Below are 14,560 nucleotides of genomic sequence, written 5' to 3'. Positions count from 1 at the left end.
TGCTGGTAAAACAATAACTTCAAATCAAAATGATCCAAATACTTGGCTTTATGGAATTGCACTGATTTTATGCCACGAGGAGCTCATAATGAACTTAGTTTCATGTGTTTTACGTAATATAATGACTTTGTTTCTTCTCAGCAATAATTAGAATGTGATCTTGTCTTTTGTTTCTGCAGATCCTCCTGATCCTCCCACGAGGTTGAAGATCCAGAGCGTGAGGAAGGGCACTGTGACTTTAACCTGGAAGGCTCCAAAGAACGACGGCGGTTCACCTGTCACCCACTACAGCGTGGATCTGCTCTGCTGGGACGCCAGTGGCACCCGGAAGGAGTCCTGGGCGAGGTAAACCATCACCTAAGACCCAACCTGGGAACCGAGTCAGGCCAGGTCCAACTTATATTCAGTCTAATCAGGTCAGGTGTCTTTGGGCCCGTTTGGGTCGACAGCATTTGGATCAGATCTAATCATCCTCCTTTCTTCAGACCAGGGTGGCTGTCCTCAGGTCCTTAAAACTCTGTTTTACCAATACCGTCTTAGCTGACAATCATAATGAATTTGATTACCAGACACTCTCTCAATAATGAGAACCACATTTGTACATCTGTTCACAAAAATATCTCTACATCCTAATATTTACAAGGTGTTGTTTCAAATTTCAAGTTTAAAATCATAAATCCTTTCTGTTGGACAGAGCTGTGTGCCTTTGCATGAAGTTAACCTTCTCTTTCATTTTTTGTTTCATTTTTATCATTTTACCACATTTTCCTGCAATTAAATTTCAGAAAAGTATACATATACAGTCCGTGGTTTGTACTCGAAAATGTGGTCCTCCGACTCACAGTGTTTCTACTATCTGTAGTACTTGTGGTATTTGTTTTGTTGGTGGGTTGAATGTTGTCTGAAGCTTAACTGTCTGTTTTTCCTTTGACTTTCAGGTGTAACAGGAGAGATGTGGACACCACCAGGTTCAAGGTGGAGGACCTGACCGAGGGAGATGAGTACGAGTTCAGAGTGATTGCTTACAATGCAGCCGGAGCCAGCCGACCATCAACCACAGCGGGACCCATCGTCATCCAGGACCAGACCTGTAAGACCATTTTTGTCACAATCATTAAGATGCCATTAGATCAATGTTTTTGATTTGTTAAACCTCTTCAGTGAATTTCAGCCTCTGTTCTTCTCTAAAATGACAGAGCAATTTTGAGTTGAAGACAAATTTAATAATCTCATTTTCTGCTACAGGCACTCCGTCTATCGAGCTGGAGGAGTTCATGGAGGTTGAGCAGGGCGCCGACATCAGCATCGTGGCTAAGATCCGTGGCTGTCCGTTCCCCACGCTCACCTGGTACAAGGCTCCGCCCCACAAGTCTGACGACAAGGTGGAGGTTCAGTACGATGAGCACATCAACAAGATCGTGTCAGACGACAGCTGCACGCTGCTCATCCAGCAAGGCAAACGTCCCGATACTGGCCTCTACACTCTCGTTGCCTCCAACAGTCTCGGCAAGGCCTCCAAGGAGATGAGACTCAATGTCCTTGGTACGAACAACCAATTTATCGACAATGTCCTCACTCTATTATGTTTAAAGCATTTATAATTTATTAAAAAAGCTGATCTTTGCACTGAAGTTTCATATATTATTTAATCAAAACTAAAGTACAACAAATTTGTTTTTTAAAACATGAACAAAACTGCCCATGAGATAGAAAAAAAAGCTCCATAAACACAAGATCACTGTGATCTACAGGTATGATTAACCTTGATGATTTCTGAAGTCTAAACTTGTTTTTTGTTCTTTCAGGCCGGCCTGGTCCTCCCTCTGCTCCCATTAAGTTCGAGGAGATCGGAGCTGAGAGGATCACACTGTCCTGGCTGCCACCCAAGGATGATGGTGGCTCAAAAGTCACAAACTATGTCATCTGGAGGCGCGTGGCCAACAGGAAGTCCTGGGTCCCCGTCACCAACGAGCCCAAAGACCGGATCTGGACCGTGGAGAATCTGATGCCAGGACACGAGTACGTGTTTCGCATCATGGCCCAGAATAAATACGGAGTTGGAGAGCCACTGGACAGCGAGCCCGAGGTTGCCCGCAACCTCTTCAGTAAGTCAAAGTTTAAAAAGGATTCTGATTGTCAGACTGGAACCAAAAAATAATATTAAATACTTAAGAAGTCTGTACACAGATCATATCCTCCTTTATCTGATTGTGATGATACTTATTAAACAGTAAACTGCAGTTGTGCAGACAAATATTTGAATCCTCTAACCTTCAATCCTTACCGTCCGTCCTGCTGCAGCTATCCCTGGTCAGTGTGAGAAGCCGACAATCACCAACATCACTTTGGACTCCATGACCCTTAACTGGGAGGAGCCTGAGGACGATGGTGGCACTCCCATCACCGGCTACTGGCTGGAGAGAAAAGAGACAACAGGGAAACGCTGGGTGCGTGTCAGCCGCGACCCCATCCGTCCCATGGGCATGGGCGAGTCCTTCGTGGTGAGTGGACTCATTGAGGGCTCCCAGTACCTTTTCAGAGTCACCGCCATCAACGCTGCAGGTCCCGGTCTTCCCAGCGCTTCCACAGACCCCACCTTCGCTAGAGACCCCATATGTAAGAGCCACTCACTGAAATCACACAACTTAAAGTTTCAAATAAACAGAGCAGGATGATAACCACCCATCTGTCTCCTCCTGTAGCACCGCCCTCTCCTCCGACACCAAAGGTTTCTGATTGGACAAAGTCCACAGTGGACCTGGAATGGATCCCTCCTTTGAAGGATGGAGGCTCCAGGATCATGGGCTACTGGGTGGAGTACAAGGAGGAGGGCACTGAGGCTTGGGTCAAGGTGAGAGGAAATCAGTTACCACAGTCTTAATCATCACTGGTCCAGGAATACGCCTTGGTTATAGAGATGGATCTTTGCTTAAGAGCATCCTTAGAAACTCCATGTTTGTGTTATTCAGGCCAAGGAGACTGAAGTCCGTGGCACCCGACTTGTTATCACTGGTCTGAAGACTGGTGGAAAATACAAGTTCAGGGTGATCGCCTTCAACGCTGCTGGTAACGGCGAGCCAGGAGAAGTCCCAGAGGTGCTTGAGGTCAACGACAGAACCAGTAAGTCTATCTGAAGTCTCAATTTTACACATTTCAGACAAACGTCCTCTCAGCAATGTGACCTTTGAGGACGTATTTATCCAGTTTGGTTGGAAAAAGCAGATCTTAATGTCAAGTTTGTTCAACACAGTTGCTCCTGAGGTCGATCTTGATGCCTCGGTTAAAGAAAGGATGGTGGTCCACGCTGGCGGTGTGATCCGTATCATCGCCTATGTATCCGGCCAGCCATCCCCAGAGGTCACCTGGAGCAGAGATGGAGCTGCACTGCCTCCTGAGGCTACAGTGGAGACGACAGCCATCAGCTCTTCTCTGGTCATCAAACCCTGTGCCAGGAGGCACCTCGGCGTTTACACACTGACAGCCAAGAATGCTGGAGGAGAGAAGACAAAGAACATCACCGTGGAAGTTCTAGGTAAAATACTTTTTTGTGTAAAATTGAGACATCTCAAAAATCTCCAGTATTTGCATTTTTTAAATTAAAAACCCGTTTGCGTCCTTATTTAGACGTCCCTGGGCCCGTTGGCATCCCCGTCACTGCCGAGAACCTGAGCTGCGACTCCTGCAAGATCAACTGGTACTTCCCAGAGAACGATGGTGGTTCTCCCATCAGTAACTACATCGTAGAGAAACGCGAGGCTGAGCGTAAGGCCTGGACCTCACTGTCCTTCACTGCCAGCAGACAGAATGCCATCGCTCACGGGCTCACAACTGGAAAGGCCTACTTCTTTAGAGTGGCTGCCGAGAACGCCATCGGCATTGGACCTTTCAACGAGACCGCAGCTGAAGTTATCATCAAGGAACCAATCAGTGAGTTTAGTTACATAAACATGCTGAGCTGTTACTGCTAAAGCTCCATCTCAAAATAAAGTCATTAAAGCCAGGATTTTGAAATTGGAACAGTCAAGAATTTTAAGATAACGCCAGAATTTTAACTATAATTTGAAGACAACTTGCAAGACATTTTTGTAAAACAAAAAAGTCATCATTCTTTAATTCATTTAAATATGACCCTAATCTTTTTTTGAACTTTTGTCTGTCATCAATGACATGTACATTATCCAATGGTTACTTTTCTCAGAAAACAGAAATAAAACAAAAATTGACAAAAGATCAATATATGAGCTCCCATTTTCAGATATAAAGAACCTTCTGTATCTTTGTGCTCCCCTCAGGTGTGCCTGACCGGCCCGAGGAGCTTGAGGTCACCAAGGTCACCAAGGATTTGATCAACCTCACCTGGAAGGCACCCAAGTTTGACGGCGGTTCAGAGATCACCATGTACATTCTGGAGGCACGTACGATTGGCAAAGACAAGTATACCAGACTGACAAAGGAGAAGCTGATGGAGAGGAAGTACACGTTTGATGGCCTGAGGGAGGGTGACACCTATGAGTTCAGGGTTATCGCTGTCAACGAGGTCGGTCCAAGCAAGCCGTCATTCAGCACCAAACCAATCACCTGCAGGGACGAACTGGGTGAGGACTAACTACTAACAGGACCATTTTGTGGGTTTTAACTAGTTTACAGAATCATTGGCAGAAATTGGTTAGAGTTGTTACTTTCTGATGATTTTATCTGTAAGAATATACTTTTGCAGACTTGAAATATTGCTGTTAAATTTGAAAGATTTGAGATTTTATTTTTGAGAAAAGAAAACCAGTATCATTAGCAAAAGAAAAAAGAAATTAATCTTAACAGATAAAAAAAAACAGCGAAACAAAATAACAGAGAATCTCCGTTTTCTGTTTTTACAGAGCCGCCAACTATTGAGCTGGACTTCCGTGATAAGATAATCATCCGTGTGGGTGAGAGCTGCCTGCTGCAAGGTCGCTACACCGGAAAACCTTCTCCATCCATTTCGTGGTACCGAGATGATGATGAACTGAAGGCCGACAAACACATCATGTTCAAGAACACACTGACCACCATGTCGCTTGGCCTGATGAAGGCACAGCGAGAGCACAGCGGCAGATACGTGGTAGTGGTGGAGAACAGCACGGGATCCAGAAAGGGCGTCTGCAACATCATAGTTGTCGGTATGTAGATGGAACTCATGTAGAATATTGAGGCTGAAACAAGCCAGTATCATCAGCTAAAAGTAAAGGAACTAAAGATGAAGCTGCAGCTACTAAATGATTGATTTGGATGATAATTGTAAGAGGTCTAAGAATTGAAGTCTGTGGGGCACAACGAGTAATTGCGCCGTTCATTTACATTTACAATTTTATTGTGTCTGAAGCAGACTTGAGAGAAGCAATTCAAAGATACACAGCATTCCTGCAAAAACTCTTGCTTTTCTGAACAATGCAGGGATTAGTTTATCACATCATTACAGATCTCTTATTTATGTTGTTTCTTTCTTCCCTGCAGACCGTCCCACTCCTCCTGTTGGCCCAGTGGTGTTCGATGAGGTGCACAGAGAGTACATGGTAATCTCCTGGAAACCTCCTCTGGACAGCGGTGGAGTCGATGTCTCCAACTACATCATTGAGAAGAGAGACACCAACAGAGACATGTGGACCACGGTGACATCTGCCACCACCAAGACCACATGCAAGGTACATCCAGAATTCCAGAATGTTTTTCCCAGTGCAAAATGTGTTTCTGGACTTCAGAGACTTTGACATATTGTTGTTTTGTTTTTTTTCTTTCAGATCCCCAAACTAACCGAGGGCAGGGAGTACATCATGAGAATCTCTGCTGAGAACATGTACGGCATCAGTGACCCACTGGAGTCCGAGGAAATGAGAGCCAAAGATCTCTTCAGTACGTTCTGCTCAAACCCTGCAAACACAGAATTACTTGTTTTAGGTCTCCCAAAAATAATTTCAGGAATTTATCTTGATTAAATACATCTAAATTAGGTCATATTTTATTTATGTTTTTCATTGTGCCAAAACCCCCTTGGAAAAATTACAAAAAGCAGCTAAAATCATAAGACAAATTATTTTCTTATTCAAAAATGTAACTATTACAAAATTCTCCTGATAGTGTTGTATTTAATGTCACACAAAATACTGAGTTTAATCAGCTTAATCAGTTTAATCTTTTTTTTAATCTATAGATCAACTGATTTAACATCCAAAAAAGTTTAGTCTCTACAGAATAAAATCGATTTCGCTCAAATAAACCCAGTTTTTCTTCCGTGGCTGCCCTTTAGGAGTCCCCGAGGCGCCTGAGATGCCAACAGTCAGAGAGGTGTACGCCACCAACGCACTCGTGCTGTGGAACCGCCCTCGCGATGGTGGAAAGCCCATCACCAACTACATCCTGGAAAAGAAGGAGCCTTCGGCCAAGAGATGGTCCAGAGCCACCAGAGATCCACTGTACCCTGCCACACAGTACCGAGTCCAGGACCTGGTGGAAGGCTGCGAGTACGAGTTCAGGGTGATGGCTGAGAATGAGTTGGGAACTGGAGACCCTAGTCCACCCTCCAAACCCATCCTCGCCAAAGATCCCATCGGTCAGTGTGACAAAACTCATTGAAAACATTTTTATTATTTCTATTTGTATTAAACTTGTATACAACATTCTATATTCATATTTATTTGATCTTACATTCTTATCTCAATTGTTTTTAAACATATAGTTTACAGTCTTCTATAATATTTCATCCTCACAGTTTGTCCCAGCCCTCCAGTGACCCCCGAGGCCTACGATAAGACCAAGGACTCAGTCAGCCTGAAGTGGAAGTTGCCCCGCCACGATGGAAAAGGCCGGATATTTGGATACCTTGTCGAGTACCAAAAGCCTGGCGCTGTGGAGTGGAGTCCAGCCAATGAGACGCCAGAACAGTGCCCCGACCTCCACTATGTGGTGACAGGCCTGGCCGACGGACAGGAATATGTTTTCAGGATCTTCACCGTCAATGCTGCTGGCAAATCTGACCCTGCTTACGTCAAAGAGACCATCAAGGTCCACGACAGACTGGGTAAGTGATTCCATTTACAACTCCTCTTTGGCTTTTATCTTTTATATATGGTATCAGTTTTTTCAGTAGAAATGTATTATTTGGCAGGGGCGGCTGTAGCTCAGTGGATAGAGCAGGTTCGAACCCCGGCTCCCCTAGACGGAACTGAGCTACATGCCGAAGCATCCTTGAGCAAGATGCTGAACCCCTAAATTGCTCCTGATGTGCAGTTGGCACCTTGCAAGGCAGCCTCTGCCATCAGAGGGCCCTGCGATGAGCTGGTGTCTCATCCAGGGGTGTACCCTGGCCTTCGCCCCTTGAGAACTGTATTTGGCCCCACAACCCCCCAAAAGGGGGGATAAAGCGGCCCCAAAAGGGATATAGCGGACAAGAAAATGAGATGTATTATTTGGCACATAGTTTATGTAGCTGAAGATTTGGTGGCTAATGCAGTTTAAGGACAAACCTAAAACTCAAAATATATAATAAAACTCAATATTTACATTTTAATTCAGATAGTTGTATCAGTAAGGCTCTAAAATATTTTTTATGAACTAGCTATTTAACAAACCAGATCTGGTAATGGTCTGTGTAATTGTTAATTAAATGAGTACAGAGTTACTACAGTATTTATTTAAACTGCTGGTCTAGTATTGCATGCATTTCATTTGCTATATATACAAAATTCAGTAAATGTATCCCTATTTCCCTCCACAGAGGCGCCAGAGTTTCTGTTGGATGCCAACATGGCACGTGACCACCTGGCAATGCTGGGCACTGACATCACCCTGAGTGCCACCATTAAGGGTGTGCCGACACCCACCATCAGCTGGAAGAAGAACGATGGTGACATTCCTTCTCACATAACTGTTGCTGTCACCGCCACCGGCAGCAAAATCTTCATCCCCAAGTCGGTCCGCGCAGACTCTGGCAACTACACCATCACTGCGGAGAATGCTGCTGGAAAGAAATCAGCAACTGTCGCTGTGCTTGTGCTGAGTAAGTGAAACATAAACCATCACAAATTTTGGTTGTGGTTAGTCTTGAACAAAACAGTTTGTAAAGATTGATTAGTTTGTGTTAACATTTACACTGTGGAGCTTTGTTTTTTTGTCATTCCACCAGGGAAAACTATATTTAAATTTAGAACAATGTATGCTTATATTTACTCTAACCCACTCTGGTTCCCACCAGACAAACCTTCTCCACCCAGAGACCTGGTGGTCTCCGAGGTGACCAGCGAATCCGCTTACCTGACGTGGAAGGTTCCCGAGGACAATGGGGGTGCCGTCATCTCCCACTATGTTGTGCAGAAGAAAGACGTGGCTGCTGAGCAGTGGGTGCCTGTCTCTCCCGCCAATAAAAAGCTGAGTCTGATGGCCATGTACCTTATGGAAGGAATCCAGTACCTGTTCAGAGTGGCTGCTGAGAACCAGTTTGGCAGAAGTGACTTTGTGATGACCAAGACACCCATCAAGGCTATTGATCCTCTCTGTGAGTAAAAATCGTAGTTATGTTATGTATATAATTTTATTCTTGAGAATGCCATCTGAATTCTGAAAAATGTTCAGCAAATTTCAAAACTGGAATACCAATTGTATACCAATTACCAGCAATTAACTGTTGCTTCCTCCACACCTTTAAGATCCTCCTGGCCCACCCAAGAACCTGCACCACACCGATGCAGATAAGACAGAGGTGTGGTTGGCATGGGAGTGGCCTGACCGCACCGGTGGAAGTGAAATCACTGGTTTCATTGTGGAGCACCAGGAAGATGGCCAAACTGACTGGGTCACCTTCAAGACAGTCAGCAACAACCACGCTCATGTCACTGGTCTGGTGGAGGGAAAGACTTACCGCTTCAGGGTGAAGTCTCAGAATGCAATCGGCATAAGCCGTCCTGACACAAGCGTCCCTGTCACTTGCCAGGAGAAGACATGTAAGAAACAAAATTGATGTGGAGTTGATTCCTAATGCAAATGCTGTCCCTTCTCTTGTTTTCAGGCCTGAAAACATCCTAATATTATTGATGTTTTGTTCTCTTTCAGTGCCACCAACTATTGAAGTAGACGTGAAGCTTATTGAAGGTCTTGTTGTCAAAGCTGGCAGTACTGTTGTCCTTCCAGCCAAGATGACAGGCATCCCCATCCCCACCGCCAAATGGATGAGTGATGGCAAGGAAATCACATCTGAGGGCCGCTTTCACATTGAGTCTGCTGGATCCTCCACCATCCTCAGTATTCCTGAATGCCAGAGAGGAGACACTGGAGAGTATACCCTCACTGTGGCCAATCCTGCAGGTAGCAAGACTGTGGCTCTGCACGTCACAGTGCTGGACCTTCCAGGTCCACCCATTGGACCAGTCAACATCTTGGAGGTCACCCCTGATTACATGATGATCCAATGGAGGGCGCCTAAGGATGATGGTGGCACACCTATTACCAGCTATGTGGTGGAAAAGAAGGATGTGAAGAAACCATGGGAGCCCTGGTCTGTCGTTAGCTCCAGTGGTACCAGCACCAAGGCCAAGGTGTCCAGGCTGGAGAAGGGTCGTGAGTACATCGTCCGCGTCCGTGCAGAGAACAAGATTGGCATTGGCGCAGGGCTTGAGAGTCCTCCTACTATTGCCAAGCACATGTTCAACCCTCCTGGTCCACCAGGCCTGCCAGAGTGCTCTGATATCACAGAGAATGCTGTGACAGTGCAGTGGCCCCTGCCTGAGTATGATGGAGGCAGCCCCATTAGTGGCTATGTGATTGAACGCAGAGAAATGACTGGAAAGTGGATCCGTGTCAACAAAACTCCTGTGCTGGATCTCAGATACAGAGTCTCAGGGCTATTTGAAGGCAACAGCTATGAGTTCAGAGTGTTTGCAGAGAACGTTGCTGGTGTCAGCGAGCCTTCTCCGACTTCTGACCCCATTAAGGCTACACGCGCCATCACCAAACCTGGACCCCCTAGCAATCCTAAACTGAAGGACTGGAGCAAGTCCTATGCTGACATCTGTTGGACCAAGCCTACAAGAGACGGAGGTAGTCCTATCCTAGGCTATGTGGTCGAGGCTCAGAAGTCGGGAACTGCCCAGTGGGACAGAATCAACAAGGATCTCATCAAGATATGTGCCTACAGAGTGCCGGGCCTCATTGAAGGACTGGAGTACAGATTCCGCATCAGAGCCACCAACAAGGTTGGAGACAGTGAACCCAGGGAGCTTGCTGAGACTGTCTTGGCAAAGGACATCCTTGTGCCCCCTGAGGTTGTTGTCGATGTGTCCTGCCGCGATGCTTTGACAGTCAGGGCAGGTCAGATCATAAGTTTGATTACCAGGGTGAAGGGCAGACCAGACCCAGAGATCACATGGACCAAGGATGCCAGAGCCTTGTCCAGAGACAAGCGCACTGATATTAACAACAACTACCCACTGTGTGAACTGGTAATCAATGATGCAGTGAGGTCAGACTATGGTAAATATGCCATTGTTGCAAAGAACAGTAGTGGTCAAGCACAGGCCACCATTATTGTAAATGTCTTGGACACACCAGGAGCTTGCCAGAACCTGAAAGTAGCGTATGTGACCAAGAACTCCTGCATGGTTTCTTGGGAGAACCCTGAGGATAACGGGGGCACTGAGATCACTCAGTACAGTATTGCATGCCGTCAGCCCAGCCAGAGAGGATGGACTGTGGTCTCCAGTGACTGCACCAAGCGTGTGATAAAGGCTCCTCTCACTGAGGGCTGCGAGTACTTCTTCCGTGTCAGTGCAGAGAACAAGATTGGCGCTGGTCCATCCACTGAGACCAAGACACCTGTTCTGGCAGTTGATCCCATTGAGAAGCCTGGGGAACCCACTGACTTCCACATCGCTGAGATCGGCAAGACCTTCTGCTTCCTCAAGTGGAAGAAGCCAGACTACGATGGTGGTAGTCGCAACATCGGTTATCATGTTGAGAAGAAGCCAAAGGAGGCTGAGGAGTGGGAGAGGCTTCACAAGGGTGCCATCAAAGAGACTTATTTCATGGCTGACAGGTGCATCGAAAACCAGATCTACCAGTTTAGAGTTCAGACTAAAAATGAGGGAGGTGAGAGCAACTGGGTAACCACAGCTGAAGTATTGGTTAAGGAACAGCTTGTGGAGCCTGAAGTTAAGATTAAACTTGATGGAACACTTGTGGTAAAGGCAGGAGACTCCATTCCTATTGAGGCAGTAGTGAAGGGCAAACCTCAGCCAGATGTCAAATGGACCAAAGATGAGAGCACAGAGGAGATAAAGAAGAGCCCAAGGCTTCAGATCGAAAGTGGGGCTGACTTCTCAAAGCTGTTGCTCACCGGTGCTAGGCGCACAGACAGTGGCAAATATGTTGTTACTGCCTCCAACAGTGCAGGAACCCGCTCTGCTCATGCTAAGGTCAATGTCCTGGATAGGCCCGGCCCAATCAGGGATCTCATGGTGTCTGGCATCACTATTGACAGGTGCCATCTAGCCTGGGAAGTCCCAGAGGATGATGGTGGCTGTGATATCTACAATTACATTATTGAGAAATGTGAGACCAAGAGAGGAGTCTGGTCTGTCCACTCCAACGCTGTCATCACCAACAATGCTAAAGTTACCCGTCTTATTGAGGGTAATGAATATATCTTCAGAGTCCGTGCTGAGAATAAAATGGGTCCTGGCCCTGCAGTGCAAAGTGAGTCCATTGTCGCTGGCACCCAGTTCAGGGTACCTGATGCTCCTGATTCACCAGAGGTCACCAAGATCGCCAAGGAGGAGATGACTGTGCAGTGGTCCGAGCCAGAGAAGGATGGTGGAAAGCCAATCATAGGCTATCTGTTGGAGAAAAGGGAAGAACATGCCGTTAGGTGGTCTCCTATCAATAAGGATCCAATCCCTGCAACCCGTTTGACAGTAACTGGACTCCTGCCCCTCCATGACTACCAGTACAGAGTGAAGGCTGTCAATGAAATTGGCATTGGCAGCCCAAGCAAGGCTTCACGTGCCATCACTGCCAAGGACACAGTTGGTATGTAACCAGTAATAATGTTTTAAATTTGTTTATTATCTATTTGGTAACAAATGTACCCAATGTTGGGATTACTAGAGACAAAGTCAGTGGCTTCATCTTCATACGTCTCTATGTCTTACAGAGCCTCCTGCACCTCCTACCAACATGAAGGTCCTGGACAGCACCAAGTCCACTGTCACCCTGGGCTGGACCAAGCCTGTATCAGACGGTGGAGCTCCCCTCATTGGCTACGTTGTGGAGATGAGGGCACAGGGAAGTGCCAAAAAAGGAGATGATGGTTGGAAGAGGTGCAATGTGGCGGCTCAGCTGGTAGTGTGCGAGTTCACAGTCACAAGTCTGGATGAGAATCTTGTGTATGAATTCAGAGTGTCAGCTCAAAACCAGGTGGGCATGAGCCTGCCATGTGACCTGGAGGGTGCTGTGATCCCCAAGGAGATTCTAGGTGAGAATTTCATTTTAGTTGCTTTAAAGGTAATTAGATAGCTTAATAGTAGTCCAACATGACAACATGGTGGACTAGATGTACATCAAGCTGACACCTGCACTGTTCCTGCCAACAGAGGCACCAGAGATTGACTTGGACGCCAACCTGAAGCAGGGACTGACAGTCAGAGCTGGCTGTCCCATCAGACTGTGTGCAACCATCAGAGGTAGACCATATCCTAAGGTCACTTGGAGGAGGATGGGCATCGACAACGTAGCCAGGAAGGGAAAAGTTGACATCATTGACACTATGACCTTCCTGGTGATCCCTGATAGTACCCGTGACGACTCGGGCAAATACTGCCTGACTCTACGGAGTCCTGCTGGGGAGAAGGCTGTGTTTGTCAACGTTAAGGTTCTGGGTAAGTCCTTGTTTCCTTTTAATGCTGCATACAAGTGTAACTTAGTTGCAGTCAGCAATCATAAAATGTACTTGTCCTACAAAAACCTCTAATCATTATTTTCTGACAGACACTCCCGGACCTGTGATGAATCTGGAGGCTACTGACATCAAACAGACATCAGCCATGTTGTCCTGGACTCCTCCAGAGAATGATGGTGGCAGCGAAATCACTCACTACATTGTCGAGAAGCGCGAGATCAGCCGCAAGACCTGGGCAACTGTCAAGGCTGAAGTTTTGAAGGATAAGATTCCCTTCAAAGTCAGTGGTCTGATGCCAGGCACTGAGTACTACTTCAGAGTCTCAGCTGTCAATGAGTACGGCTCTGGAGTTCCCAGAGTGTCACCCACTTCCTACCTGGCCTCTGATCCTGTCAGTACGTATTGTCTCTTAGTCACAAAATGTGACACTAAAACTAAGAGCTCATACACATCTTAAAGCTGCCCAGTGTGCTCTGTTTTCTTTTTTCTTTTCCATCAGTAATTAGAAGTACTTCAACACACCCATTTGATTTCCCTTTTTCAGGTAAGCCCGATCCATGTGAGAAGATTGAGGTTCTGGATATCACTAAAAACAGTGCAACAGTCGGCTGGGTGAAGCCTGCAAGGGATGGTGGTGCCAAGATTGATGGTTACGTTATTGAATACATTGAGGTCAAACCGCCTCCAGAGCTACCAGCACCTGTGGAGGTTTGTCATGTGATCAAACTGATCATTCTCTGTCTGCTTTCATCAACTGCTTTATTAAATTGTTTTTATTTTTTTTAAATCTTCAGTTTTTATTTAATTTTTTTATGATCCATTATTGTGCTTAATTTGCTGCAGGTTCCAGAGGGAGAGGAAGCTCCTCCACCACCTCCACCACCTCCAGTGGTAGAGGATGAAGAGGAGGCAGAACCTGAACAGGAAGTCTGGAACGCCTACACAACGGTGAAAGGTTTGACAATCAGCATTAGCGGCCTGAAGGAGGGCAAGAGGTACAAGTTCCGAGTGGCTGCCAAGAACATCATGGGCATGAGCTCATTCACCGAGACCAGGCAGCCAATCGAGATTAAGGAACAGATGTGTAAGTTGTCACCCCAGATTAATAAGAGATCATTAAGAAGCAGTTTTAGTGATTATCCTCTGAAAAGACAACAGTTAAATAATTTTATGTTCATTTATTTTATATCAGGATTTGATTGTTGCATCATTATGAAATAATAATTATCGGTGATATGGTAACATGAAGTATGGAAATATCCAGAGCTAACACTAAATAAGAAGATCATTTATCTCCAGGTTGCTCTCAACTTCCATATATTATCTCTTCAATCTAATTAGTCAAATTCTGTCCTTACCTGCAGTGGAGCCAAAGATTGTCATGCCAGAGACAGCAGGTGCCAGAGCTGGAGCCAAGCTCAGAGTAGAAGCGCTGGTTTCCGGAAAACCTGCCCCAACCTGCAAATGGATGCGTGGTGAGAATGCCGTGGTCCCATCCAGTCGTCTCGCCGTGCACCAGTCCGGCAACCTGTGTGTCCTGATCATCAAAGACGTGTCAAGAACTGACAGCGGAGAGTACAGCCTGGTGGCTGAGAACAGCTCTGCAAAGGTGGTCCAGGCCCTGAAGATTGTCATCAGAGGTCA

General features: G+C 46.2%; 1 protein-coding gene across 8 annotated transcripts in view; it reads left to right on the top strand.

The window, feature by feature from the left end:
- Window positions 1-14,560, top strand: part of LOC311262618 (titin-like) — a 176,848-nt gene that overhangs the window by 110,261 nt on the left and 52,027 nt on the right. For all 8 annotated transcript variants that reach the window (XM_084362164.1, XM_084362165.1, XM_084362163.1 and 5 more), the window contains 25 exons: window positions 180-345; window positions 939-1,090; window positions 1,246-1,542; window positions 1,806-2,105; window positions 2,302-2,616; window positions 2,703-2,851; window positions 2,970-3,120; window positions 3,251-3,532; window positions 3,625-3,927; window positions 4,293-4,595; window positions 4,875-5,156; window positions 5,491-5,678; window positions 5,775-5,886; window positions 6,281-6,583; window positions 6,743-7,051; window positions 7,748-8,029; window positions 8,225-8,524; window positions 8,676-8,969; window positions 9,079-12,048; window positions 12,173-12,493; window positions 12,612-12,896; window positions 13,006-13,311; window positions 13,461-13,624; window positions 13,760-14,000; window positions 14,281-14,556. In XM_084362164.1, coding sequence (XP_084218290.1) covers window positions 180-345; window positions 939-1,090; window positions 1,246-1,542; window positions 1,806-2,105; window positions 2,302-2,616; window positions 2,703-2,851; window positions 2,970-3,120; window positions 3,251-3,532; window positions 3,625-3,927; window positions 4,293-4,595; window positions 4,875-5,156; window positions 5,491-5,678; window positions 5,775-5,886; window positions 6,281-6,583; window positions 6,743-7,051; window positions 7,748-8,029; window positions 8,225-8,524; window positions 8,676-8,969; window positions 9,079-12,048; window positions 12,173-12,493; window positions 12,612-12,896; window positions 13,006-13,311; window positions 13,461-13,624; window positions 13,760-14,000; window positions 14,281-14,556 — 9,051 coding nt within the window. The remainder of the gene's footprint in view (window positions 1-179; window positions 346-938; window positions 1,091-1,245; window positions 1,543-1,805; window positions 2,106-2,301; window positions 2,617-2,702; window positions 2,852-2,969; window positions 3,121-3,250; window positions 3,533-3,624; window positions 3,928-4,292; window positions 4,596-4,874; window positions 5,157-5,490; window positions 5,679-5,774; window positions 5,887-6,280; window positions 6,584-6,742; window positions 7,052-7,747; window positions 8,030-8,224; window positions 8,525-8,675; window positions 8,970-9,078; window positions 12,049-12,172; window positions 12,494-12,611; window positions 12,897-13,005; window positions 13,312-13,460; window positions 13,625-13,759; window positions 14,001-14,280; window positions 14,557-14,560) is intronic.

The sequence above is a fragment of the Pagrus pagrus genome (assembly GCF_965226575.1).
Source record: "Pagrus pagrus genome assembly, chromosome: 9".
NCBI lineage: Eukaryota > Metazoa > Chordata > Actinopteri > Spariformes > Sparidae > Pagrus > Pagrus pagrus.
The sequence above is the reverse complement of the archived record's forward strand: the minus strand, read 5'-3'. Positions and strand labels throughout refer to the sequence as shown.